Source organism: Trachurus trachurus (genome assembly GCF_905171665.1).
Source record: "Trachurus trachurus genome assembly, chromosome: 17".
Lineage (NCBI taxonomy): Eukaryota > Metazoa > Chordata > Actinopteri > Carangiformes > Carangidae > Trachurus > Trachurus trachurus.
Genome location: NC_139900.1, coordinates 25,613,264 through 25,639,677, shown reverse-complemented (window position 1 = coordinate 25,639,677; position 26,414 = coordinate 25,613,264). Strand labels below are relative to the sequence as shown.

Below are 26,414 nucleotides of genomic sequence, written 5' to 3'. Positions count from 1 at the left end.
AAATTCCATGAGCCTCCGTAGCGTAGCTCTGAGCAGCTCACGGCTCTGCTCCTCTGTTCTAAAAATAGCTTGCACCGACAATTAAAGGTAACGAACCTACTGCTATGACTATAGCGAACATGGCAATGGGCCAATTTGCCAAAATGTTGAACTATCCCTTGATCCCTTGATGAGGTGCATTTAAAGAATCCTGTTGTTTGATGTTGATGTTTTAAGTCAGTTTTTAACGTTGAAACCTCTGTTTTGGTGACATTTACACAAGATCTACCTGAATGATTTGATTTTTATTTGTGGCAGTGTATGTCATGATTTGTCATGTTGCCATCAAGGCAATGGTGAAGTGTCTTGCTGCCTCATGTGCACAATCAGGACTAATCATTCAGAGGTATAGGCCACATTATGGAAGCTGAGAAAGGCCATTCTTACAAATGTACAGTAGTTTCAAGATAACAAAGCTTATTATTCAATCATCATTTATAATATGTAATATGAGATAATGAGCAAAGCATGTTTTTTCAACACATCAGAGAATGTGTCCGTCTAAGGCAGAATTCACACAGTCTTTTTTTCATGAAATAATGTCATGTGATCTTACCTTGGGATAACAGTGTTTGTTAACTTTAAGAAAGTAAATAAGAGTATTTAAGATACCATGTTGCCCAGCCCTAGTCCACACTGAACTTCAAGGGATATTTCTCATTTTATCAAGAAAAACAGTACTGTAATTTACGTAATAAAGATTTTTTAGGAGCATTCTAATATTTGAACGACTCATCTCTGCCTTTGATTTCTAAATAAATCCTTGGCACTCTTGGAGATGGTGGGGTGCACATCAGTGAGACAGCCTGACTGAGGAACAACTGATTAGCACTGATGGTACTGTACTGAGTGGTGATTAGCTGCTGTGTGGTTGGGAGAGACGGTTTAAGGGTGAAGTGATTAAATGTTAAGGGAAATGTAGCTTCTTAAAACTAAACTGATTGGGCAATAGCTGGAAAGAAGGAGATGTAATTAATTAGTAGAAGCAGGTCTGAGTATGTAAGAAATGTGATCATGTTGATGACTGCCAAACCTTTCATCACAGGTTAATCCACTGCCGCCGTGATTTGATCAGAATGAAATAAGGAGAATCAGGACAGTGATTCAAGACTAAGACATGCTGCTGTCATGCAGGCAAGTTTAAAGAGGCTGTTTTTTATGTGTTTAATGTAAGTGAGGATACATTTTAGAGTGAAGAGCAGTTAACTGCAGACAGCCCAACCAGGACAAAGGCTGTGTCCAGGAAGTGAATGTAAAGCCATAAAGCTTGGTTGATTTACAACAATGTAATTACAATCTTGCATATCATATTTTATCACTTGTTTTCTTTTTTATAGTATTGAAGGCTTGACACGACCACTCACTTTCTTGTCAAACTGTTAGTTGCACTATGTGGATCCTCTCCATAATCTAAAACCCATTTGTGGCTGTAGTTAGACTCTGTGGAATAGTTGTAGTAAAGGTTTAGTTTACCTAGGTACCAAGGTGCATCACTGTTTAAGATTATCTTTTCATTTCATTTAAAGTGGAGTGGAGTAGAGTGAAGTTTAGTGGAGTGAATAGAGAAGTATAGAGAAGAGTGGAGTAGAGTGAAGTGGAGTTGAGAAGAGTAGAGTGAAGTAGAGTAGAGTAGAGTACAGTGAAGTAGAGTACAGTGAAGGAGTGGAGTAGAGTAAAGTAGTAGAGTACAGTAGAGTTAAGTAGAGAACAGTAGATTGGAGTGAAGTAGAGAACAGTAGAGTGAAGTAGAGTACAATAGAGTAGAGTGAAGTAGAATACAGTAGAGTTAAGTAGAGAACAGTAGAGTACAGTAGAGTAGAGAACAGAGTGAAGTAGAATACAGTAGAGTGAAGTACACATTTGACACTGACAACACAACACAATCCCACAGTGACATCAATACTAAATAGAAATAGATTATCTACAGTGTGGCTTTTGATTTATACTGGTTGACATCATCAACACAACACCACATATAGGTATCACACATGACTACACTTTACTCTCACGTGTCCTCACAGACACACACTCAGTCATTCAATTAGTGACACAGATGATGGTACACACACACACACACACACACACACACACACACTGACTTACATCCCAGTAACCTCACTGTGTCTGATTGGTAAATGAGAGACTGCTTCTGTGTGTGTGTGTGTGTGTGTGAAGCTATCTCAACCATCATTTAAACTGACTTAAAGGGATAGTTCAACATTTTGGCAAATTGGCCCATTGCCATAATCCCTATAGTCATAGCAGTAGGTTCGTTACCTTTAATTGTCGGTGCAAGCTGTTTTTAGAACGGCGGAGCAGAGCCACGAGCTGCTCAGAGCTACGCTACGGAGGGTAATGGGATTTCTTGGTTTCCCTCATAAAACTCATCAAATACACAATCCAACAACTCCAAAACACTCTGGTGGACAAGTTGTGACCTGCACATTCACCACGCTATGAGATAATAATGGAATGTTATGAGTTTTTGAGGTAAATTCATGCAAAACCGCTGATGCGTGTTCCTTTCGGGGGCATTTTTTCAGCAAGCAGTCTCTGTATTTGCCTTGGAAACTCTGTCTCGTGAGGGACTCTGAGTTTGATGAGGGAAATCAAGAAATCCCATGAGCCTCCGTTGCGTAGCTCTGAGCAGCTCACAGCTCTGCCCCGCCGTTCTAAAAATAGTTTGCACCGACAATTAAAGGTAACGAACCTACTGCTAAAACTATAGGGATTATGGCAATGGGCCAATTTGCCAAAAATGTTGAACTATCCCTTTCCTTCATCGTCACACATTTCCTTTCACAGTAAGAGCCTGTTCACATTAAATACAAAATGTCTCCATCCACCTGTCCTGATGTGTTTTCATGGTGTTGCTGCTCCACATGTTGCTGTTATTGTTTACTGTTCCTGCTTTCTTCTCACGGATGTTGAGATCAGACAAGAACTCCTGTAGGTAGTCATGTTACCATCCTCAGCAGAAACACCAGCTTCATTAACTGCCGTGGTTAATTTGTCTCACGTTGGGCAACAGTCTGTCATGCATGTGTGCAGCTGGCAACATACTGTAGGCTTGTTATGTGTGAGTTAAAGATGGCAGCAGTGACAGCCCTGCTCTGGACACTTTTCTTTTTTTTTTTTCATTTATTTGTTTATTTAGAATTGGACTCTGTCTGCATATTCATTAACATAGAAAAGAACTTGTTGTAAATACACCAGATTTAGCTCTGCAGGCTGCAGCTAATTTCCATCTGTAGTCCCATGGTCCACAAATACAACAGTAAAACAAAACAAAAACAAATATCAAGTATAATACATATTACATCACACAATGGTTGCATCTTTTCAACTTCTAAAATCGTTTTACACCAAAGTTAGTAGGGTAGGCTTTAAAAGTGAAGAAAGCTGCTGATAAAATGAGTCCCTTTCCATTGCTTTGTGAGCTTGCTCTCCTGTTTGGAGTGATGTCAAATGACCACTGAGCTCAAACACACACACACATAACCACACACAGACACTGTAGATGCTGAGCTGGTCGGCGATTGTGTGTTAAAAAAACAGCTGCAGCTCCTGTTTCCTCCCAGACCACAGTGTTTAGCCGCCGAGTTCCTGGTTCAACAGGTGACAGGTGTGTCTACAGTGTCTGAGTGTGAAACATGTTACAAGAACATTGCTGCTCCCTTGTTAACAGAGTGGACGTGCAGCAGGCAAACCCAGTCTAAATCACAATGTTCATCCTGTTTCTACTTAGCATCCTTCTGCTGCTTTGATGCTTCTTTCAGATTTATTTATTTAAAAGGGACAATGCATATTAGTGAACATCAGTGTGCCTGTGCCAGAATAAGCATGACTATTAATTTGCATCCATAGTACATTTATAATACAGAGAGTAACAATATAAAGTATGAAGTACAGGGTATAAAGTGCATGATGTAACACAGTGCTACTTTTAACCCAAAAGTCTGTGTTCTGTTTTTAAAGTGTGTCACAATCAATCTCACTTGTTGCTTAGGTCATTTGGAGTTTTCATTCGTTGGCACAGTTATTTATTCATTAAGTGTTATTTGCAGGTTTTTGAATTTGGAAGTTCAGTCTCTGTCTGCAGACAGGTATGTGGTCCCACAGACAGACTAACACTACTGTCTTGGACTGTAGCTGGTGTCAGTGGTTGTTGTTTCGCTCGGGTAGAGAACTAGTTCATGTGGAACTTCACAAAACTCACTGAGGAACAAAAAACTGCAGATAGTGGGCTTGGGGCTGGGCTAATGGTCTGTTTAACACAACATGTGCAGAGACCATAGGCAGGACAGGTCACCTATACGGCCCTATGATTTCCGTGATCACGGAATCGCGGGCGGAATCGTGGAATTGCTCAATTACTGTAAAATTGACTCTTTTTTTAACGTGGAATTTGACATAATTTGACTGAAATGCTGTGTTTGTGTGGAAGAGGAACCTATGTCTGGGGGGAATTACCCAGAGGGAAGTAAATCTGGGTGGCTTTGAAAGCTCATAGGCATTAATATTTTGTTATTATATCGCAGTGTTATGTTGCATCATGCAGTATTTGTTCTTAAGGTATGGAGGAAAAGTGTTGTTTGTTTGTTACCTCAATAAATCAAAAAGTAATTTCTATTTAATCTGTGTATATTTTAGTAATTGATATCAAAAACACACTCTTTTTGGTAGTAAAATAAGAGTAAAAGGTAAAAAAACGGAATCCCCCAAAATTTAAATAGAAAAAAATGAATTTTCAAATATTAAAACGCAAAAGTCCTAGTCACCAGTCTATCACAGGGCTGACATTTACAGATGAACAACCCAAGGGATTGAACCCAGAAACCTTTTTGCTGTGCTAACCACTGTCCCACCGTGCCGCCCCGAAACTGAACATGAAGTTAAATATCTAAATATAGAGTAAGGGAATATGTACGATTCATCTGAAGAGCAGATCAAATGACCAAAGTCTGATCGTCCACAGTGCGAGATCATCAGATGGCCCACTCCTAGTGACTATGATGTCCTCACCTGTCCTGGAAATAATACAGATGTTGGGGATATGCAGATGTACCCGCAACATCTGCATATCTTTGCTACCTGTGATACTGGTCGGTATTGGCTTTCTTACCAATGACCTCATGAGAATCTGCACTAATCACAGTATCCCTGTCCACTACTGCTACTTTAGTTGGGCAGCATTTTGACAACAGCTTCTTTATTGTTTGTGGGACACTAGGACAAACAGTCAATCTTAATTTGAAGGAGTGTCGTGTCCATGGTCACAACTGATGATTCTTCTCATGAAATAAAGAACCACAATCTCTTATTATCAAAGGTATCAAAATACTGAGACGCTTTTCCTATCAGATCCTCTACATCAGTGGTCCTCAACCTTTTTGGGGCTCTGGACCCCTACATATTTTTTTAGCAACCCTGAGGACCTCCCTTGCAAAAAAAGTCCCAAATGGTTCTGAAGGCAAATATGCGATTTCAAAAGTCGCTGCACACTGAACATTACACGTTAGTGAGTAGGGCTGTCCCAAACGATTATTTTTCTCCCGATTAATCTATGGACTATTTTTTCGATTAGTCGGTTAGTCTAACGATTCATTTTTTGACTAATCTAACGATTATTTTTTGGTTGACGATTAGTCATTTACAAAAACCACTTCTGAACACTTCTCCTATTTAAATTCTTCAGATACTCTTTCTGGTGTGCATTCCTCTTCATAATGTTTTTTTTTTGGAGGGGAAAAACTGTGCCACATCAGTTTGCTTTAACCTGGAAAATAGACAGATAAAGCAGAGTGCACACTGAAATATTAGCACAATGATTTTGAATAGGCACATTTATTTAGTAGCCTATAGTCATGGAGCAGACCAGTGTTTCTTCTAGGATGTTTTTTAAGCCGGGGGTGCAGGACATCACCCTCACTTACGATCTGCATGCTGTGCTGCGTCCGGGTGCACAGAGAGTAGCAACGGAGTAGATTTAAAAAAAAAAAAAAAAAGACAACACAGGGACGTGTTTACATCTATGGATACATAAAGCAGCGGAACCAGTGTTTCCCACAGGTTTGCAAGAAGACTGTGGCGGGTGGTCTGATTGTCCGACGAGGGAGGGGGGCGCGGGGGGTCCGCGATTGGACCGTATGAGTTTCGCTTTTACCGCGCACTGCTGTGATGCATGCGCCCTTCGCTCTCTGTGTGAGAGAGAGAGAGAGAGAGCGTCAATAACGGCGAAAGAGCGCTATGCGGAGATGAATGAACGGAACGATATTGCAGCTTCCCGTGGTGCTGCTGTGCTGCTGTGGTACAGCATGTGTTTTTCTGCTGCACGTCTATGGTTCACAACCCGACGGTGTGTTGTACCTGTCGACGTATTTACGTCATTGACGTAATCAGAAACAACTCGATGGTATGTTGCACTTGTCGACGTATTTACGTCATCGACGTAATCGATTAGGTCGATTAATCGGGACAGCCCTATTAGTGAGTTTTACATCGTCTTCCTGTGTGATATTTCACAACAAAAGCCCAATTACGAAATCAATGGAGACTGTCCACTGAAACAGAACACAGGAAGTGTTCTGTTGAGTGTCGAGTGTGTAGTAACAGCATAATGCATTAAATTTAAAAAGACAAACGAGAAAGAATCGAAACCTTCAAAATGTGACTTCTTATTAGAATACGACCAATTTCCTATTATAAAATATGGGTCTGGGAAAAATCGCCTTAGGTATGATATTTTAATGTTTTAAAGGAGTCATCACCCGGAAATCGCATTTTTCCTTGTTAAAACATACTGGTCTTGGACCAGCTGTTATTTCGTCACTTTATTAAGTTTTAATAATTTTTCATGCGAGAAAGTAAGGGTTTAGATCCCCAATGTGCGGTTAGTTTATCCAAATGACGGCTTAGAAGTTTGCTCCGCGTTGGGAGAAGTGAAGCTCCAGCGAGCTCCAGCGAGGCAGAGGAGCGGAGAGTGACTCGTCAGCAACCCGCCTGCTGCGCTCGTTAACCGGTCAAACTACGTTGTCATGCCCACGGAGGAAACGGTCGTTAATTAACTTACCCGCAGGTTTGTAGAGGTTTACCGCCGACTGGTTAAATTCTTTTTAGGAGATAAATGTTGGTCTCATTGATGAAATCTAACAATTGTGGCAGTCGTATTAGTTTGTTTGAATGAAAAATGAAGCTTCACACAGAACAGCAGCAGCTTTGCCCCGGGGCTCTGTAGCCTACGTACAGAAATCACTACATTTGCTTCAATAAATACATGTTTCACAATGAATCGATTAAATTTTGTTTTACTTTATGAAGTTATGTAACATGGTTACGATACACGACAGAGAGCAGCATAGTATGCAGTTTCCAATACAGCCTGCACACTGGGCCAGCCACCATTCCAGCTCTGTCCTTCCTGCGTCCAATCAATGCGCGCCTCATTACATATCATTACAATGAACATCGGGACCAGTGAAAACCTCACGCTTACTCTCACGAGAGAAAGTTTCCGTATGAAAAAGTGTCAGAACAAGCTCTATGTTTGAATAAAAAAAAAAAAATGTTTCCAATAAGTTTTAAGAACTGATTCAACGCAATTTAAGGGGGATTGGATACATAAAAAACCAGGTGATGACTCCTTTAAGTACCCCTTGCAATAGCACCAAGTACCACTAGGGGCTCAAGTACTGCTGGTTGCGAAACACAGCTCTAAAGCTGAATGCATTCTTCTATTTCCTTTACTCACCACTGTCTAATCTAATGTCTGCATTTTACAGTCCATTCACCGTCTGTCTTTTGTCTCCCTCCTTCTGCTCCGGCAGGGACATACCAGGGTCAGTGGACCGGTGGGATGCGTCATGGCTACGGTGTACGTCAGAGCGTCCCTTACGGCATGGCCTCCGTCATCCGCTCGCCTCTACGAACCTCGCTGGCCTCCCTCCGCAGTGAGCAGAGCAACGGCACAGTGCTGCGTGACAGCCTGTCCGACAGCCCCGCCGGCACACGTGGAGGCTTCGTGCTCAACTTCCACTCTGATGGAGAGGGTTCGGAGAAGAAGAAGGGTCTGTTTCGCCGTGGCTCACTCTTCGGTAGCCTCCAGCGACTGCGCAAATCAGACTCGCGCTCCTCGATTTCCAGCAAACGCAGCTCAGCACACAGTGACACAACCATGAGTCGCATCAGCTCGAGCGACGCCAACTCAACCATCAGCTTCGGAGACGGAGACCCGGGCGACGACTACCTGACTCAGGAAGACAACGTGGACGCCACCACCACTGAGTCCTACATGGGCGAGTGGAAGAACGACAAGCGCAGTGGCTTCGGCGTCTCCGAGCGCTCCAACGGGATGAAGTACGAGGGCGAGTGGTTGAACAACAAGCGTCATGGCTACGGCTGCACCATCTTTCCTGATGGCACCAAGGAAGAAGGGAAGTACAAGAACAACACGTTGGCCCGGGGCATCAGGAAGCACCTGATCCCGCTGAAGAACACCAAGACCAAGCAGAAGGTGGACCGAGCCATCGAAGGAGCAGTAAGAGCAGCAGCTATCGCCAAAACCAAAGTGGAAATCGCCATCTCCAGGTAAAATCACCTGTATAAGATGGTCCTTCACAATTGAATCACTTTTTTCACTTCTCTTTTTCAGTTGTGTTTACTAAATTTGACATTGTAGGTCTTGCTGAGTGCTGACAGAAAATGAGGGTCAAATATATTTGTAGAATTCCCTGCAAAAAGGGGCTGCCGCTTCACCCGTCTGGTTCTTTGCAAAGGTGCTGGAGGCAACAAAAGTGTCCAAACTGAAGAAAGAGATCTCCGCACACTTAGATCTATGCAATCTCACTTTATTAAAAGCCAAGCTTTCGGTCTCAGACGACCTTCATCAGAGCATAGTGTAGAATTTCCTGAAACTAACAAATGTTGTGTTTTCATTTGTCGAGTCTGTGCATTACCATTATTTCTCAGTAGAATGTTACCAAGAATAGAAGAAAACCAAGACTTAAGTACTAAATAAGCTGCTCCTCTAATGACCAACAATAGTGTTTGTTCAGTTTTTATAAAATTTCAAACTAAAACTCAAGTCAGATCTCGCACATTGTACCTTAGATAGAGTCTTTAAAGGTGCAAATTGGGCCGCTTCCTTTCGGGCTCAACTGCCCCTGACAGCAGTTGTCAGGACTGACCCATGTTCAAGTGCTGTTTACATGGAACCTTTCTTCACTTCGGCCTTTAGTGTTCTCCTTTGAATATTTGCTACTACCACCAAGATAGCTACACTTACCAGTAGAGTTGTCAACAGGCTGGGCCGGGCCAACCGGCCTGAACTGATGCGCTGGTTCGGGCTGGAAATATATACAAATGATTCTGGTTGGGTTGGGCCTTGGGCTTGTCACATGAGCCAGGAGTCAGGTGGTGCATCACCGGCATCAACCACACCACCCGCTGCAAAGAAAGCACACCACTTTGGAGAGACAGAATCAGATGATGATGAGATGACCGTGTATCCTAAACTTGCTAAGTATACACAGCAGGTGCTCTGCATGCCAGCAGCAGCAATGAGAGAATATTCAGTAAGCCTACTGTAAATTAAAAAGAGATAAGGTATGGGCTTCATCACCCATGGGTCAGGCTGAGTGGGTTGTAAATACCCGGCCATCGCCGGCAATGGGAACCTCAAAGTCATTGCCGCAATAAGTAGGAGGCCCGCCACAGTGAGCACGGAAGCCTAGGGCGCAGGTAGGGCGCAGGCCCGGGTGGTATTGGCTTGACGGTGGAGCCACCGCCCCCAGAGCTCATGTTGCTGACGATGGCTGGGTATGGGCCTGACGCTCCCGTCACTCCCGTTTCTGGCGATGTTGCCAGGCCTGTGCCCTAGGCTTCCTTGATCACTGCAGTGGTCCTCTTACTTGTCACGAGGCTCCCGTTGCTGGTGATAGCAGGGTATGGGCCCGATGCTCCAGCGCTTCACTCCGACTGTATTTCCTTTTCTTCACTGGTGAGTGTGTATCCGCCATTTCTCCTAGCTTGACGGTGTCCAGTTTCTATCTCGGTGGTAGTTTTTATACAAGCCCACAGCGCCACACCTCTAACTTCACCCATGCTCTGTCATTGGCGGAGGAAACTATACCAACTCCCTGCCTAGAAACATCCCGATTACACCAAAAACATCACAATACAGGCGGATTGGACTGCAGACACATCACCACCACATGAGTAGATGCCCATAGGTGAGGACTAAGCCGGATTTCTATTGTATAAGTCTATGTTTTTTTAGGAAAATCCTACAGACTCTACTTAAATACCAAGGAAGCAGCTCCTATAATGACCACAATAGTGTTTGTTTATTTTTTATAAAATTTCAAACTAAAAATCTAGCTAGATCTCACACATTGCACCTTTGAAGTAAACGCCATCCTTTATTATTTGTTGCATTTATTCTTACTGCTCAGATCAATAAATAAATCGAAATATCCAAGGCCATTTGTTTCAGTGAAGAATGACTGACAGTAATAGACAAAGAAGCAGAACTAAGCAAACCAAGCTTTGCCTTTTGGTCATAACTGTCTTTGTGTTAAGTAATAAATGCAGCGATGCCTGGAGACAGAGAGAACTTGGCTGTCCTCCATGTTGTTTTGGCAGTTCAGTGTAATTCCATCAAGCACTGAGCTCTGCTGCACCGCTCAGATGGTGGTGACTACGTCAACTGTAGCTGTTGGTTAATATATCTGACCGAACAGTCCAGTTTCACACCATGCGTGAGCTCTGGAGACAAAGGAGTGCATATGACATGAGCACATGCTCAGACAGTCCAGAGCTGGTGGCAGAATGTCGAAAATGGGAGATGCAGGCTTTGAAGGTTGTAGCGGATGAATGCTGGTCAGAACACTGGAACGTGTGGAGGGGTTTCAGCTTGCATCACTGTTCCCGTCATCTGAGGGAAGGGAGGGAAGGAGAGAGAGAGAGAGTGGGAACAAAGTGAGAAAACAGCGGGAGGCCAAGAGAGTAGGTGAGTGGGCTGGAGAGAGAGAGAGAGAGAGAAGCAAGTAGGCACATTCTTGGCCAGGTTGTGTATGTGTGTGTGTGTGTGTGTGTGAGTGTAAATTGTATCTTAGTGGGGACCAGTTTGAGCATATTCCTTACAGAGTGAGGACATTTTGTCCCAGGATGAAGGTAAGGGTTGCGGTGAAGCATGCAGTTGTGATGGTCAGGTTCGGGGTGAGGGGTTAGGGAATACATTATGCCGACATGTGTCCTCACAAAGATAGAAGTACAAGTAAGTGTGTAAGTGTGTGCGTCAGAAGTAGTGCTTGTCTAAATAAGGCCAGGGAGAAGGACGCTTATCAACAGCTGACAGGAATACTGTCTCACACTGCCCCCGTAGCTCCAGCTACGTATACACACACACTCAGTCAATCAGTCAGTCAGTCAGTATGCAGGAACAGAGAACTCTGTTAATAACACAGCTGACCTTTGAATGGTTACTTCCTTAGTGTTCCTGTTGATGTTAATTGGTTTAATAAATAGTACTGACATGGTCAACACGAATACTTCACGTTAAAAGAGTTGAATCAGTTGTAGATGTCCTGTTTGGACAGTTTATGACTCTTTTCATCTCTAAACTACAGATTGAAACTTTTATTTTGTAAGATAAAGCAAATCAGTTAATGATTTGATTGATAACTTACAACAGAATTGATCAGTGTTGCTTTAAGGTCCTGCCGAAAGAGTTAATTGGATTTTTGTTCACCCTGAAACTATTACACAGCAAAAGACTGGGGGGGCATTAATCACCGTGACACCATGAGTTTATGTACTGTACCGACTGAAGGTGAAAGTAAAGGAGAAACAAGCAGCACAAATAAACTGTCATTGTCTGGATCTTCTCAGTTAGAAAACAACAGCAACTCTCTAGGGCTAAAAAATGAAGCCAATAACCAAATACCAAAAGCTAGTTAGCTGTACTGTAGCTCCAACTGTGTGTCTGGCTTCAGCTGTGACTCAACCCCCATAGACTCTCATGGTAAAATGTCCAACTTTACAGCAGAAATTAACATGATCACACTCTTTCTACAGCAAAGTTCTCCTTCATTACAACTGTACAGGAAGTCCCAATTCACAGTGTATCTCAGAAAACATCGGTCCTGCTTTGCTAGCAAAAGGCTAGCGGCTAACATTGCTGACCAGGCTAGACTGTAGTAATGTAGAGTAATGTAGAGCCCTGAATTGGGAGACACAAAAATTTTAGTGTCCCAATTAAGGGCTCTAGATTAAAGGAGAATTCCGGTCATTTTTGACCCCTAAATCGTTGTCCTGATGGTCACCCAGTGTTGGGGGGAGCAAAGAACGCGACTAAAATTGATGCAGGCAAACCAGAGTTACACCATGGCTAGATGGTGCAAGGGATAGCAACAACGCTAACGTATGGGGGCAATTCTTTCAACCACAACAAATACTCAAAAAACAATCAAATATCTATGGTACATGACTGGAATCCTTACGAGACAGCACTGAACTCATATATGTACAGTAAAACAGTATAAACTTTGTGTTTTTGCATGTAATCACTCACCTCAGACAGCCTAACTCTGAAACATCCTGAGAAGACATTACCATCCGATCGCAGAATGTCTTCTCAGGATGTCTTCTCCTATCTGAGGTGAGTGATAACATGCTAATGCTAATTTCAGTGACTTACCAACATCTGTCTGGCCAGAGATTCACACACTTCACTTGCAATGATGACCAGCAGGACACACAGAGTGTTGCCACTGCACTGCTATGAGGAGACTAAATGACACCATGGGTTGAACAAAACACATTTGCTCCAAAAATGTATGTTTTTGTTTGTTTATTTAGTTTTAGTGTAATGTGAAATATGATATTAGTTATTAGCCTACAATATGACAAATCTGCTCTCTAAGTTAAAGAGATATGGATGAACACTTTTCTTACATATTTTCGTTAAATACTTTGAAGTATTTTTATCCCAAACTGTAAAAACTAAGCTGCCGTCGATGCAGAGAACAGCAGGAACAGGTGGCGGTGGTGTCAGGTTATGATGGGATGTTACGACTCAGCTGATCGTCAGTCATCTAACAGAGAAAAGTCCATAGTGCAACACAGTAGTGAAGACCAGTCGTCTCATTCAGTTCAAATTTGTGCGCAGTGGTTGTGATGTAATTTGCTTGACGGATACTGAAGTCAGTGTGTGTTACGTGTGTGTGTGTGTGTGTGTGTGTGTGCAGGACCTCCCATGCCAGGGCTAAAGCAGAGACTGCAGACCAGGCTGCACAGTCGGCCAGTCAGGACTCGGACATTGCCAGAGCTGTAGCCAGAGAGCTCTCCCCGAGCTTCCATCAGCCAGGTACTGTAACAACAACAACAACAACAACAACAACACAACAGACTGTTAAAGGAGAATTCCGGTCATTTTGACCCCTAAATTGTTGTCCTGATGGTCATCCAGTGTTGGGGGGAGACAACGCTAACCTATGGGGGCAATTCTTTCAACCACAACAAACACTCAAAAAACAATCAAATATCTATGGTACATGACTGGGATCCTTATGACACACCACTGAACTCATATAGTGTACAGTATAAACAGTATAAACTTTGTGTTTTTGCATGTAGTCACTCACCTCAGATAGCCGAACTCTGAAACATCCTGGAAAGACATTACTATCCAATCACAGAGCGCCTGCTCTCCCCACCACAGAAACAAACACTTTTTCCTTGTTGTGATGATTTCTTTACAAAAATAAACAGTCGGAGATATTTTGGACATTACCACTGCACTGCTCCACCGTTAATTTTTGTAAAGAAATCATCACAACAAGGAAAAAGTGTTTGTTTCTGTGGCGGGGAGAGCAGGCGCTCTGTGATCGGATAGTAATGTCTTTCCAGGATGTTTCAGAGTTCGGCTATCTGAGGTGAGTGATAACATGCAAAAACACAAAGTTTATACTGTTTATAGTATAAACAGTATAAACTTGTGTGTTTGTCTCTGGCCAAACACTATATGAGTTCAGTGGTGTGTCATAAGGATTCCAGTCATGTACCATAGGTATTTGATTGTTTTTTGAGTGTTTGTTGTGGTTGAAAGAATTGCCCCCATAGGTTAGCATTGTGGCTATCCCTCGCGCTGTCTAGCCATGGTGTAACTCCGGTTTGCCTGCATCAATTTTAGTCGCTCGTGTCGACTAAGGGCTGGGAGAAGTTTCAGAGTCCTCTGTGGCTTCTCTGAGTTACAGGGGGTCTCAGCATAGCAGTGCATGTCCATATAACGGTTGCAAATGGATACCAACTGTCTTCATAACAAAAAGACACACCAAAAAACATGCAAATACCTCCATGCTGCTCGTATGTAATGTCCGTCTTGTACTGAAGCCCCGAAACGCGAAATTGTCCCCCCCCCCCCCCCCCAAAAAAAAAAGTCTATTTTTCAATCTTGTTTGTAGCGGAAGCTCCTCGAAGCTCCTCTTCCCGGTTCGTCAAATTTGGACGAACTGGCAAGAGGACAGACCCTGGTCGAAATGAGGGTGAGTAGATAATGAGTGAAATTTCAATTTTGGGTGAACTATCCCTTTAACTAGACATGAGCAAAGGGAGTCAATCATGTCCTAAACATCACAGCAAGTAGTGATGAAATGATGAATCACCAAGTCTGCCTCAGTCTCTGTGGCTCCACGTCTGCTGAACTCTTCCTCACTGGATTCTATAAATGTTTGGGGAGACTTTCCCCTGTGTCGGTTTTTCCTGTCTGAGGCGTGTGTGTGTGTGTGTATGTGTGTGTGATTCATCATTGTTATTGTTGTTGTCCACTGATTGTATTTTTATAACTGCTGTCACCTGACTGTGAACCAGCCAGGTTAGATTCAGGGTTACATTCATATGACAGACAAGCAGTGCTGCCAATTATGACGACATGCAATATCATCATCACACACGCACGCATAGTGTTTGAGTTACATATTCATGGTGACCCTATGGCATTAGGGTTATTTATAAAACGGAAAGGTGAAATCCGGCAATCTGATTGGCTGTTAACCGTGGTATATTGAGCATATACCACGGCTACTATTCTAAAACCTTATCACAGCGTAAGCTATCACTCCGCCTCAGGCACATATGACTGGTATGAATGGAAGTTGTTGTCATGTATCCATGACAACGGATTGTTGCAGTCCGTAGCAAAAGACAGCTGATGTTTTTACGATGTTAAAAAACGGACTAAAGTAGTTGAATTCACATGTTTAAGGTTGACTTTCACCTGCGGGGAGGGTTAACAATGGTAGAGGGGACTGAGCAGTGACTTTCACCTGAAAAAATGCGGAGGAAAAGACGAGCTGCAGAGCTAACTTGGAGCTAACGTCTGGAGAGGTGGGACTATTTTTTCACAGTGAGGCTATTTTATTCGATAATATGTATTTCTGGTTGAATAAAACTACATGAAATTGATTGCATATCCCTCTTTTATATTGCCTTTATTCGTAACCGTTTTATAAAAGCAATATATCACTCCAGTCCGTGGTATATGCTCATTATACCACTCCAAGGGGGTTGTCGTCCCTCCGCTTCGCGTCGGGCCGAACAACGCCCCTTAGCCGTGGTATAATGAGCAATATACCACGGCCTGTCGTGATATATTGCTTAAATATTATCATATTATTTCATGTATCCTTTTTTCAAGAGAGACCTGTGTGCAGAAATAGACACATGCACATTAGCAAAGCAGTGAAGTGAGGGTCAGACTGATAAAAAAAGTCAGGAAGGTCATCTCGGTTCTGCTTTTCAATGTTTTTATCACAGAAAGTGTGAAAGCCCATTCGTAAAACAGTCACATGTTGTGTCACTGTGAAACTTCTATGGATTAAATCATAATGACTCCCAGAAGCACTGATCTAAAGCTTCTGATTCGTCCTTTAATCCCAACTGTTCCCAACCTCAACTGTTGTTTCACAATAAAAGCCCTGGTTATAGCAGCAATTTACCCTTTTTTGATGTGAAATGTTTACAGGAAGTCAGTATAAACTGGTAATGGAGTAAGTTTAATAGGACAAACGGGGGCAGAATTAGAATTAAGCCTTGTTAAGACAACAGGTGACCTGGCTCACCATTTTAGGAAATGCAGTATTAAGTGAAACATCTGGCTGTAATTTACTTTTTCCTGCTGCTCTGTTTGATTATAGAATAAAATATAAAACATTTGAATATATGGAATATGATTTTATGATATTATAATATTCAGTATTATTAGATATAGACCCAGGACTGGAGGTATTATCATAAGATCAGTCGACACGGTCAAAAAAAGTGTGTGTGCACACATGAGAGAGAGAGAGGGAGGAGGGAGAGTTTGTGAATGACAAAAGTATTACGAGGCTAAAAGCTTGTGTCTCATTGGTGGAGAAAGAGAGAGAGAGAGAGCGAGTGTGAACTGAGGCACAACTTTAGTGTGAGGAGAGCATCACACCTGCAGACATTCTATCTGCACTGAATTTTATAAGCAGCCAATTTCAATGTGCATTTATACCAACTACTTTATTCAACACTGCAGTTGTGAGTGTGTCCCCTGCTGTATCCAGCTGTCAGCTATCAGCAGCATGTGATACGTTTACCAAGTTCATAACAAACAGAAATCAAGCTGTCACTTCTGACTAGGGGTGTAAGAAAAAAGCGATATTCCATTTTGCAATACAGTATAGATATTCAAAAGTATAGGTTCTGGGCGATATGGGGAAAAAAATCACAACATTTTTTTTCACATCTTGCGTTAACAATATATATCATGATAATAATCAAATCACTATATTTGTTTCACTTAAATGTTCCCTGTTAATCACGTGTGAGATTTGAGGGCATCTGAAGCTTATTTTTGATTTAAATATTTATTTCCTGTCAAAAGTTGAACCATTAGCACAGCATTACTTCGGTCTGGGTACTGTGTGTCAGTAAGTGCACAACAGTCACTGTTGGTTGAGCTCCATGGCGGATGTGACCGCGGCTGCGACCGCGGCTGCAGTGGAACTCTGGACCGGTCCGTTTGGGGCCTGGTGTCTCCATAGTGAAAGTTAAGCGTTACTTCCAGTCCTGTATCAGAGTTTCATCAGTCAGGAGTCATGTATGACTTCCTAGTCAGCTGTCTGAATTCTCCTTCACTTTTTCTTTCTTTCAACAGAACGCTCTTTTTATTTATTTCATTTTTTTAACCCACTGCTGACGTGCAGCAGTCCAGACATTTGCATGTTTTGACTTGTTGCGACCGACTGCTACTCCAACGCATCTTCCTGTTCTGTGTGTGTGCGTCAGTCTAATTTTAGGTGGCTCTATTCCAGCCAAATGATTGACAGCTTAACATCTGGTAAAGATTTGTAGTCGATGGAAGGAATATGGTCATTTTTTATATCTCATGTCAAGTGCAACAAGCCAGGATATACCGTAGTATAATCCATGTATCACCCAGCCCTATTCAAAAGCCTTGCATTGATTTCTTTTTAATCAACATTTTACAAGCAAACATTCACGGAGGTGGTTGATTTCTGTGTTGGCAGCAGTCATTCAGACACTGACTCCTCCGCTCCAACAGAACAATGAGATCTCACAGAGTCCAGGTCTGTGGCTCATCAGCACAGTCAGAAAAGAAATAGAAGAAATAATAACAGAAATAATAATAGTGATAATTCTAAAAACAAGAAAGAAAAAAAGAACAAAGGATGTGGGAGCGGAGTATTGGTAAATAAATGAATTTTTGAATGAAAAAATGAATGAAATTATAAGAGAGGGGGAAAAAATAAAACAAAGTAAATAAAAATAAATAAATGAGGTCACTGTGACATCATGCAGAGTAAAACTGAGTGACAGCTCAGACGAAAAGATTTGAGGAGTCACCGATGAAACCAGGTGTTGGTTTGTTTCCAGTCTGAGGTGGATTCATGCCCCATCATAACATCTGTCACATCTGTCACATGTGTTTAAGAGGAACCTGACTATCTGACTAATGCTGACTAAAAAGTCTTTGCAGTCTGCAGCACTATAACAGGACGCTCACATGACTCCAGCAGGTGATTGAGTCATGTGGTGAAAACAGCAGGATTTCACTACATCTACAGTACTGGTTCACAAATGCTTGACTAGAATATAATGTAACAACAACAACATAAGACAGAGAGAGTTGGGTTGACTGTGTATCTGATCAGGTCAAGGTTCTGTATTTGTCTCCCGAAACGGATTATTTGATTATCAAAATAGTTTACGATTAATTTAATAATCGATTATTGTGCGATTAATCCATTAATTGTTGCAGCTTGAGGCAGTGAAACTGTCAAATCAGTGCAAACACAATAAAAGGATTGTGAACAGGGTGACCCATGATCTTGCTTGCTATCTTGACCAGATTGAGAATTTGCGATTTAGATTTGATTTTTATTTATTTCATTTTATTTATTTAGTTTATTAAGGGACAGTGTGCAATGGCATTAATCATTTGCAGGAAATGAGGAGATGGTTGCACCAGATTTAGCACACAGCTAATTTCCATCTGCAGCCCTAGCATGTAATACACAGACGACACAGAGCACAAACTAAAATATAAAGGAAAAAATGATACATAAAATGACACAAATAGACAATTGACAGCACAGAGACACAGAAACACAGTTTCCACGTTTAAAAAGACCAAGTCAAGTGCATTTGAGAAAGGTGTACAATATAGTGAAAAGAAAAGCTAAGTCACCTACAAGATACAATCAAACATTTTAAAATGCCCAAATTCCTATTACAAAAGATCTTAGAATAATTCTCACCACAGATTCACTGAGGCACAAACCAAGTAGATTAGAAATTATGACAAATGGCTGTAAACTAAAGAGTATAATGTAGATTACAGTGTAGGTTATGGGTTAGACAAGGGCTGGATGGAGGGATGGTGGACAGGTGGATGGATAAAGAGGTGGAACTCTGCCCCCTGTGTGGGACATAGGGGTGGGCGATATGGCAAAAATATCATATCAGATCTCGATTTTATCACGATCTCACGATACGGCAGGTGGAGGGGCTGACTGGCAGAGATGAGAGATGGTGAAACGCTGTTTAAAAAAAAAAAAAAGCGACCAACTCCTGCTTTGGCTTTCAGCCATGGCTCTCCATGTGGCTACCGCTACACACACGAACAAGGAGGCGGGTGTGAAAGTGCGTCACTGCCTTTTTTTTTTTTACAGTCTATGGTCACTGCCCGTAATTCGCTATGATTGGTCGTTCAGGTTGACGACGTAACACGTAGGTGCGTCGGTGCATCAGCATAGAACTGCAGTTTATAGAATGTGCCCCAGATGATCCTACGATCTCTGCACTTTGGCAGATCGTCTACACACTCTAATCACTTCACGATCTAATATCGTCATATCGCCCACCCCTAGTGGGACAGGAGGCTGCTGGGTGTGAAACAAGCAGAATGATCTCACACATTATACAGTATTTAGTAAAATAAAGTCCATTATTAAATGCATGATGTTTCCAAATCCAATGAATAAACAGGCTAAATCAGGGGTCACCACCGGGTGTTAATTTGTCCAAACATACAGAAAACATGATTTGTTTAAAATGGTACAAAGCAAGGGGTTAGGAGGAACATGACATGATTAAAAGATGTAACAGTTAATGATTTCCTATATAAAAAAAAAAGTTACAGAACTGATAATTTGTCCAAACATAGGACAGAGTTCATGATTTGTTCAAAAATGCTATTTGGAGATTAATACACATGTGACATGATTCATTTAAAAATGTGAAAGAGTTGTTGTTGTTGTTGTTGTTGTTTTTGTAAATATTACAGAACTGATCATTTGTCCAAATGTGGGACAGAGTTCATGATTTGCTCAAAATGTTACAAAGCACCCCTTGCTTTGTAACATTTTGAGGAACATGACATGATTTGAAAATGTAACAGTTAACGATTTCCTTAAAAAGAAAAAAGTTACAGAACTGATAATTTGTCAGGTTTGATTTTGGTTTTGAAAAATATGTGTGTTCAAATAAATCTGTGTTTCCTATAGTGATTTTGTCAATAATTATTGTGAGGAATGATTAACATTTATGTGATCAGGCAGTATATACAGTATGACTGTTTATTATCTTAATTATTAAGGTAACCTATGCATCTTTATGTAATTCAGGGAGTTTGTTCCAATCAGGTAGCCCTTTGTATCACTATTACCCTTTTGGTAGCTCTCGGTTCCAAAAAGGTTGGTGACCCCTGTGCTAAATAATCATAGTCTCAATATGGAGACATACCCAACGCACCCAGTCCTGTCTGTCTCTCTTCACTCATTACTCTGCTCCTCCCTCCAGGCCCCGACTACATCCGACAGAAGTACAACGAGCCGGTGGAGGTGAAGGAGGCTCCTGTGGAGGAGAAGAATGACAAGTCTCCATCAGGGAGCCCTCACTTCTACAGGAAAGGAACCACACCCAACCAGTCTCCGTCTCAGAGCCCGGCCCCCAGCCCCACTCCCTCACCCGTCGGCGTTAAGAAATCCTTCTTCGGAAGCAAAGCTCCGACCGCCGCCGCTGCTCCAGCAAAGCCTGCTGGGAAAGAGAACAGAACCCCAACAGCCGAGTCTTTGACCACAGGTTAGCTCTTCAGGTTCCACTCACCACGTCCTTCTCTTCAGTTATCCTTCAGTCGACAGTGGTCAGTTTAGAACAACAGGCGTCAGTTAGTGTGAAACTGATTTCCATGTGTGTGGAGTTCGTAGTTGTTTTATTACTATTAAACCTAAATATATTTGCGTTGCAAAAGTATTCACAGGGTTAGACATTAACTCATTGAGTGCCAGCCCTTTTATAAAATGGTCAGTGCCATGTGCCAGCGTTTTGGGGCATTTTGAGTAATATTTCAAGACCCACGGAATATTTTGTACTATGACTCTGAAAACACCAAACAGCTCAAAGGAAAGAGGGAACTCTCTATTGAACTAGGGAAAAAAAACATTTGTTTGTACCTTGTTCCATTCTTGGTTTATCTTAAGTTGAATAGAGCCTGGTTGCACCAAAAAGACCACTTTTTTTCTAGAAAGCTGAGAAAAATGCATTTTTGTGAAAGAGAGTCTCTCAAGAAAAACAGTCATTTATCCGTTTTAATTTGGCTTCAAAAACATGTAAGACATCTGAAAATTTCATTTCCCATGTTTTTTCATTGTACAATAAGAAAACAACCCAAAAAACAATGAAAATACAACAAGTAGGAGCAGTTGCTGCACCCTCACTCTCTCCTATCCACCCTCTCAGATTTTCTTATTTTTTATTTTCTGGCTTTTGCATTTATTTTGAAAGGACAGCTGGAGAGAGACAGGGGAGGGGGGAGAGAGAGTGAGAGGGGGGATTGACGCGGAGCAAAGGGACTGTCAGGTGGAATCGAACTGGGTCTCTGTAGCGGGTGTGATCTACCAGGTGAGATAGGCTATCTACGTCGCTCGCGGCTCATCGTATTTAATCTGCGATTTCACCGAGCGTTTCAGTGACGGTGAGCGGCCTGACGCTGCTTCATTAACGCCGCTGCTGTTTCAGCTCGGGGCAGACGCACGCAGCAAAGTCATCTGTTACCGTTACCATACCGACGAGCTAACGTGTCCTTTTTAGGTTACAACCCTGTTGTCAATAAACACACGTGGAGATGATGCTTCAACCGAACTACACTGTTAGATGATTGGCTGTTTGCCTGTCACTCATAGCGTCCCAGGATGTTTCAATGTCCCACATCCTTGAGTTTTACATGGGCATCTCAATATACTAGAATACCATGGAAAAGTCTGGGCTATTTCCAGTAGTTCAAGTCAAATGGCCCCAACCAAGTATTGAGAGCAGATGGACATGACCATTTTCATCTTAAAAATGCTTTTTTAAATTGGTCTTTTCTAATATATATATATTTTTTTAGATAGTGAATTAATACTGAAGCTAAATTGTCCACTGTCCACTGCAGCATGTGAATGCAATGAAAAGAATAAAATCTGATTGGAGGAGCCAGCTATCTCTTAAAATGTTGTCCAGGTTAATGTTTTTGGCCCTTCAAGATTTCAACTGTGATCGGGCATTAAACAGGTGGCTCACCTGCTCAGATAGGGAACGGTGGGTGTAACTGCTACTGGTCAAATAATGTGAAATAGCATTTATTGTCTGCAATGGTTGCCTTTTGAATGTAATTATAGATAATAATAAATACTGCTTTCTGAAGAAAGAAGTGTTGTGTAGTGTTGTATACGGTCAACAGAAAATGGATTTTAGTCATGAGCGAAAGTATGCACCACACAGCCAGAAAAAAACCTCTTAGGCAGGGCAAGTAAGAATTTAGATGGGGCAAGTAGATTTGAGAAGTACAAGTAGGAAAAAACCTTAACGTCGGACCCTGATTCATACCCCTTGAACTTTTCCGCATGATCGTGAAGTGGAAGGAAAATGATACATGGTGTTGAAGAGACAGCGTCTGTTTTCAAGTCTTGCCAATAGGATTTAGGTCTGGACTTTGATTGGGCCGCTCTAACACTTGGATATGCTTTGATGTAAACCAGTCCATTGTAGCTCTGGCTGTGTTTAGGATGGTTGTCATGCTGGAAGGTGAACTTCCCGTCCCAGTCTCTAGTCTTTTTCTCACGCAGCTTTTCCTCCAGGATTGTCCTGTGTTTAGCTCCATCCATCTTCCATCAACTCTGAGCAGCTTCCCTGTCCCTGCTGAAGAAAAGCCTCCCCACAGCCTGATGCTGCCACCACCATGTTTCACACTGGGGATGCTGTGTTCAGGTTCATGTGCAGCGTTTAGGCCAGGAAGGCGTTAAAAAATTTGAAACCCATGTCAAAAGTGATTTTCATGTTTAGTCAAGACCCAGTCCTATATGTATCACAAATATTTTGGGAGTAACTGGACACTATGTATCATTTTCCTTCCACTTCACAATTATGTGCCACTTTATGTTGGTCTCTCACATCAAATCTCAATGAAATACATGTAAGTTTGTGGTTGTAACATGACAAAATGTGGAAAAGTTCAAGGGGTATGAAAACTTTAATTTTGAATTTTGCATGGTGTTGTGTAGGTATATAGCTAAAAATATATTTATATTTAGCTCCTCTTTTAGATGTTTTCTCTTACAGAAAGTGTTAAAGTCAAACAGTCACACATTCTGTCCTGTGTAACCTCTGGATTGAACCATAGTGACTCTGAGAAGCACTGATCTGAAGCATCTGATTCATTCAGTCTGATCCACTTTTATCTGTCGTTGTTTAATCCCAACCATCTGTTGCTGCGCACGGTGTGTTTCACAATAAAAGCCCTGCTCAGAAAGGTTTCTGTCCACTGTGATCTGGTTTACAGCAATTTGACTTTTAATTTGAAACATTTACAGGAACTGTCGGGTTGGTATCAATTAGTAATAGAGTAACTTTAAGAGGGAGAATGGGAGCGGGATTAGAAATAAAGCCGTGTTAAGACTCCAGTTGACCCCGGTCACTCTTTGAGGAAATGGAAAATGAAGTGAAACATCTGGCTGTAATTAATTATTTTCTGTGTTTCTCTTTGATTATAAAGTAAAATACATAGATTTTAAATGGAGCACGTGTCCCTCTTCCTCATCCCTCTTCTTCTGCCCTGCAGGCATCACAAAGGCAGCATCAAAACTTTCTCTCAAACAGGAAGTGAGGCAGCAGGAGGCTCCTCCAGCTGCCAAACCGGCTGCCGCCACCACCACCACACTCAGCAGTTACCCCAGCAACGGGCAGATTCACTCCCAGTACCACGGTTACTACGTCAAGGCCGACGTCAAGAGCCCGCCGCCCGACGAGCCCATTGGCGTGGAGGACGACCTCCACCCGTCCAGCCTGGCGCGCCTGCCGCCGCCCGCGAAGCCGATCCCCTCGCCGGTCCCCAGATCCCTGCCGGCCCCCAGCCCCTCACCCGTCCCCCCGAAAGAGAGCGCCAAAGCACCAGAGGCCCCCAAGCCTAAAAGACAGGAGTCAAGCAAACCAAAGAGCCTCGCAGAAACCAAGAAAGCAAGTCTGGAAATAGCCCCCGAAGTATTAGAGGAGGAGTCGGTGAGTGAGAGCAGCTCCTGTGTTTCATTTTCACTTTACCCCTGGACATTTGTGTCCACCTCTCACACTTTCCCAACTCCCCACAGTCAAATGAAAGGTCACTGGGGCCTGATTTTTGGCAAGGAGGTTTATCTTTGGGTAAACTCTGGATGTCCCGAATTTCAGAATTAAAGTCAAATTTCTGGACCTGTAATGCATTTTAACCACACCCATGACCCCTCTGTGGATAATAAAGTTTTTGAAATTGAAAATTTCAATTTCAATTTGAAATTGAAATGATCCTTTGCCGGACAAAAATCTCCAAAATTTTAACTAACAGATATCACCATGAAACTTCCAAAGTTTATTACTCACACTAAGACAAATATTTTTTGTATTACAAGATTTGTCAAATTTTATGTTTAAATATGTAAATGAGGCAATATCTGATGAAATATGCTAATGCTAATTTCCAGAACTGAAATCTGAACAATGGATAAAGCCCCTTTCAAAATTCTTGTTTTATTTTGTTGACATATTATAGTCAGAAGTTTTCACTGAGGGGATTTTGGATATCTCTTTTTTTTATCACTACAATACTGTCACCAGCCAAAAACCCAATAGAGCCCCATAGAAATTTTGTGTTTTTGCATCAAAAACAACTGGCCAGGAAGGTGTTAAAAAATTTGAAAATTTGTCAAAAGTGATTTTCATGTTTAGTCAAGACCCAGTCCTATATGTATCACAAATATTTTGGGAGTAACTGATGTCTAAATTTTGTCCAGGGGTCATGGAAGTGGTTCAAATTGAAGGATCATCCGAGGGTTAAGAACACAATCACACCTGGAGCATTAAAGGATCATATCACCCTGTCTGTCAGAAGAGACTGTCTGGTGTTCAATGCAGGGGTTTTCATTTAGAGGTTCCATACAGTAGAAAAGACATGGATCTATATCATGACACAAGCACAACACATTAGGGGTGTAACGGTATGTATTTGTCACAGCGGCGACGGCGACGGTGACAGCTCGTGACAATAGACTGTGTAAAGCAGCTAGCGACTGGTCGACCGGACAAAGTCCGTCTGCGATATTTCACGGATGCGCCGTGCGTCGCTAGAAACGCATCAAACACGTTAGCGCATGTTCACCGCGATATGTCAATCACTGGTGCAAGGAAAAAGACAAGTTGTGTGCAACAACTTATCCCGCTGCTTTTAAGCCTCTTGACATGAACACAGACAGGACCAGAAACATCACCAAAGCAACTGGCATCTAGTCTAAATTAACTGTGTAAACCAACATTGATGTTAGTTTCTTGTTTTTGTTTTTTTATAATATTTGTCAGTTGTCAAAAGTTTTTTTCCTCTAGAATTAATGAATGGCATTGTAACACTCCTAATGCACTTGTTTTATTTTATATTCTTTTTTTCTTTTTTTTACTTTTATAACACAAGACAGATTTTATTTTTACCGTAAAATTCGGTGTATAAGTCGCACTTTTTTTCCTTTTTTTTTCATCTAAAAAGTTGGGGGCGGCTTATACACCGGTGCGACCTATAGACCAAGGTAAATGTCAACCCTGTTTAAAACTGGTATTAACATGCGTTCTCGGTGATCAGACTGCAGTCAGATAGAGCTGGACCACTTGAAAGTAAGGCAACCAGGGTGCATTGAGGACGGATTGTGATCCGATGGGCCAAACCACCTCCCGGAGCGGTTGGGGTCGGGGACGCATTGTGACCACGTGTGTGTGAACACAGGTGTAAGCGGTAATGCGTCCTGTATCCACATACGACCAGGCGGGCAGAATGGCGTTTCCGAAAACGGTAATTAACGAGACTCATTTGGGCCCGCCATAGTCTCCGACATAAAATAATATTATTGTTATGTTTTTTTTTTTTTTTTAAACACCGTCTCTCATCTCTGTCAGTCAGCCCCTCCTCCTGCTGGACTCGCTCTCTCTCTCTCTCTTGAACAGGCACTCACAGGCACACACACACGTGCGCATGGAACACTATTAACTCTATGCACTATATCGCGCTAAATGTACAGTGTTTAATTACCCTGCGATCTCTTTTCTTTTTAAATATAAAATAACAAGAAAGAGCTACACCGCAGCACAGAAACATGTGGAACCTGTATAATGTTTTTATTACCAAATAGCAATAGAAAACCTTGTTTTCCCAGTTTGAGGTCCTCAAAAATAGACTGCGGCTTATTACGGTACATTCAATTAGTGTCTGTTGTACCGTGACCCCTGAACCGAGGTACGTAGCGAACCATGACTTGCGTGTACCGTTACACCCCTAC

The 26,414-nt window shown here is 42.1% G+C and overlaps 1 protein-coding gene across 1 annotated transcript in view; it reads left to right on the top strand.

The window, feature by feature from the left end:
* Positions 1–26,414, top strand: part of LOC311000893 (junctophilin-1-like) — a 50,625-nt gene that overhangs the window by 11,208 nt on the left and 13,003 nt on the right. The window contains exons 2-5 of the mRNA XM_083991769.1: positions 7,866–8,625; positions 13,287–13,405; positions 20,389–20,670; positions 23,687–24,123. Coding sequence (XP_083847895.1) covers positions 7,866–8,625; positions 13,287–13,405; positions 20,389–20,670; positions 23,687–24,123 — 1,598 coding nt within the window. The remainder of the gene's footprint in view (positions 1–7,865; positions 8,626–13,286; positions 13,406–20,388; positions 20,671–23,686; positions 24,124–26,414) is intronic.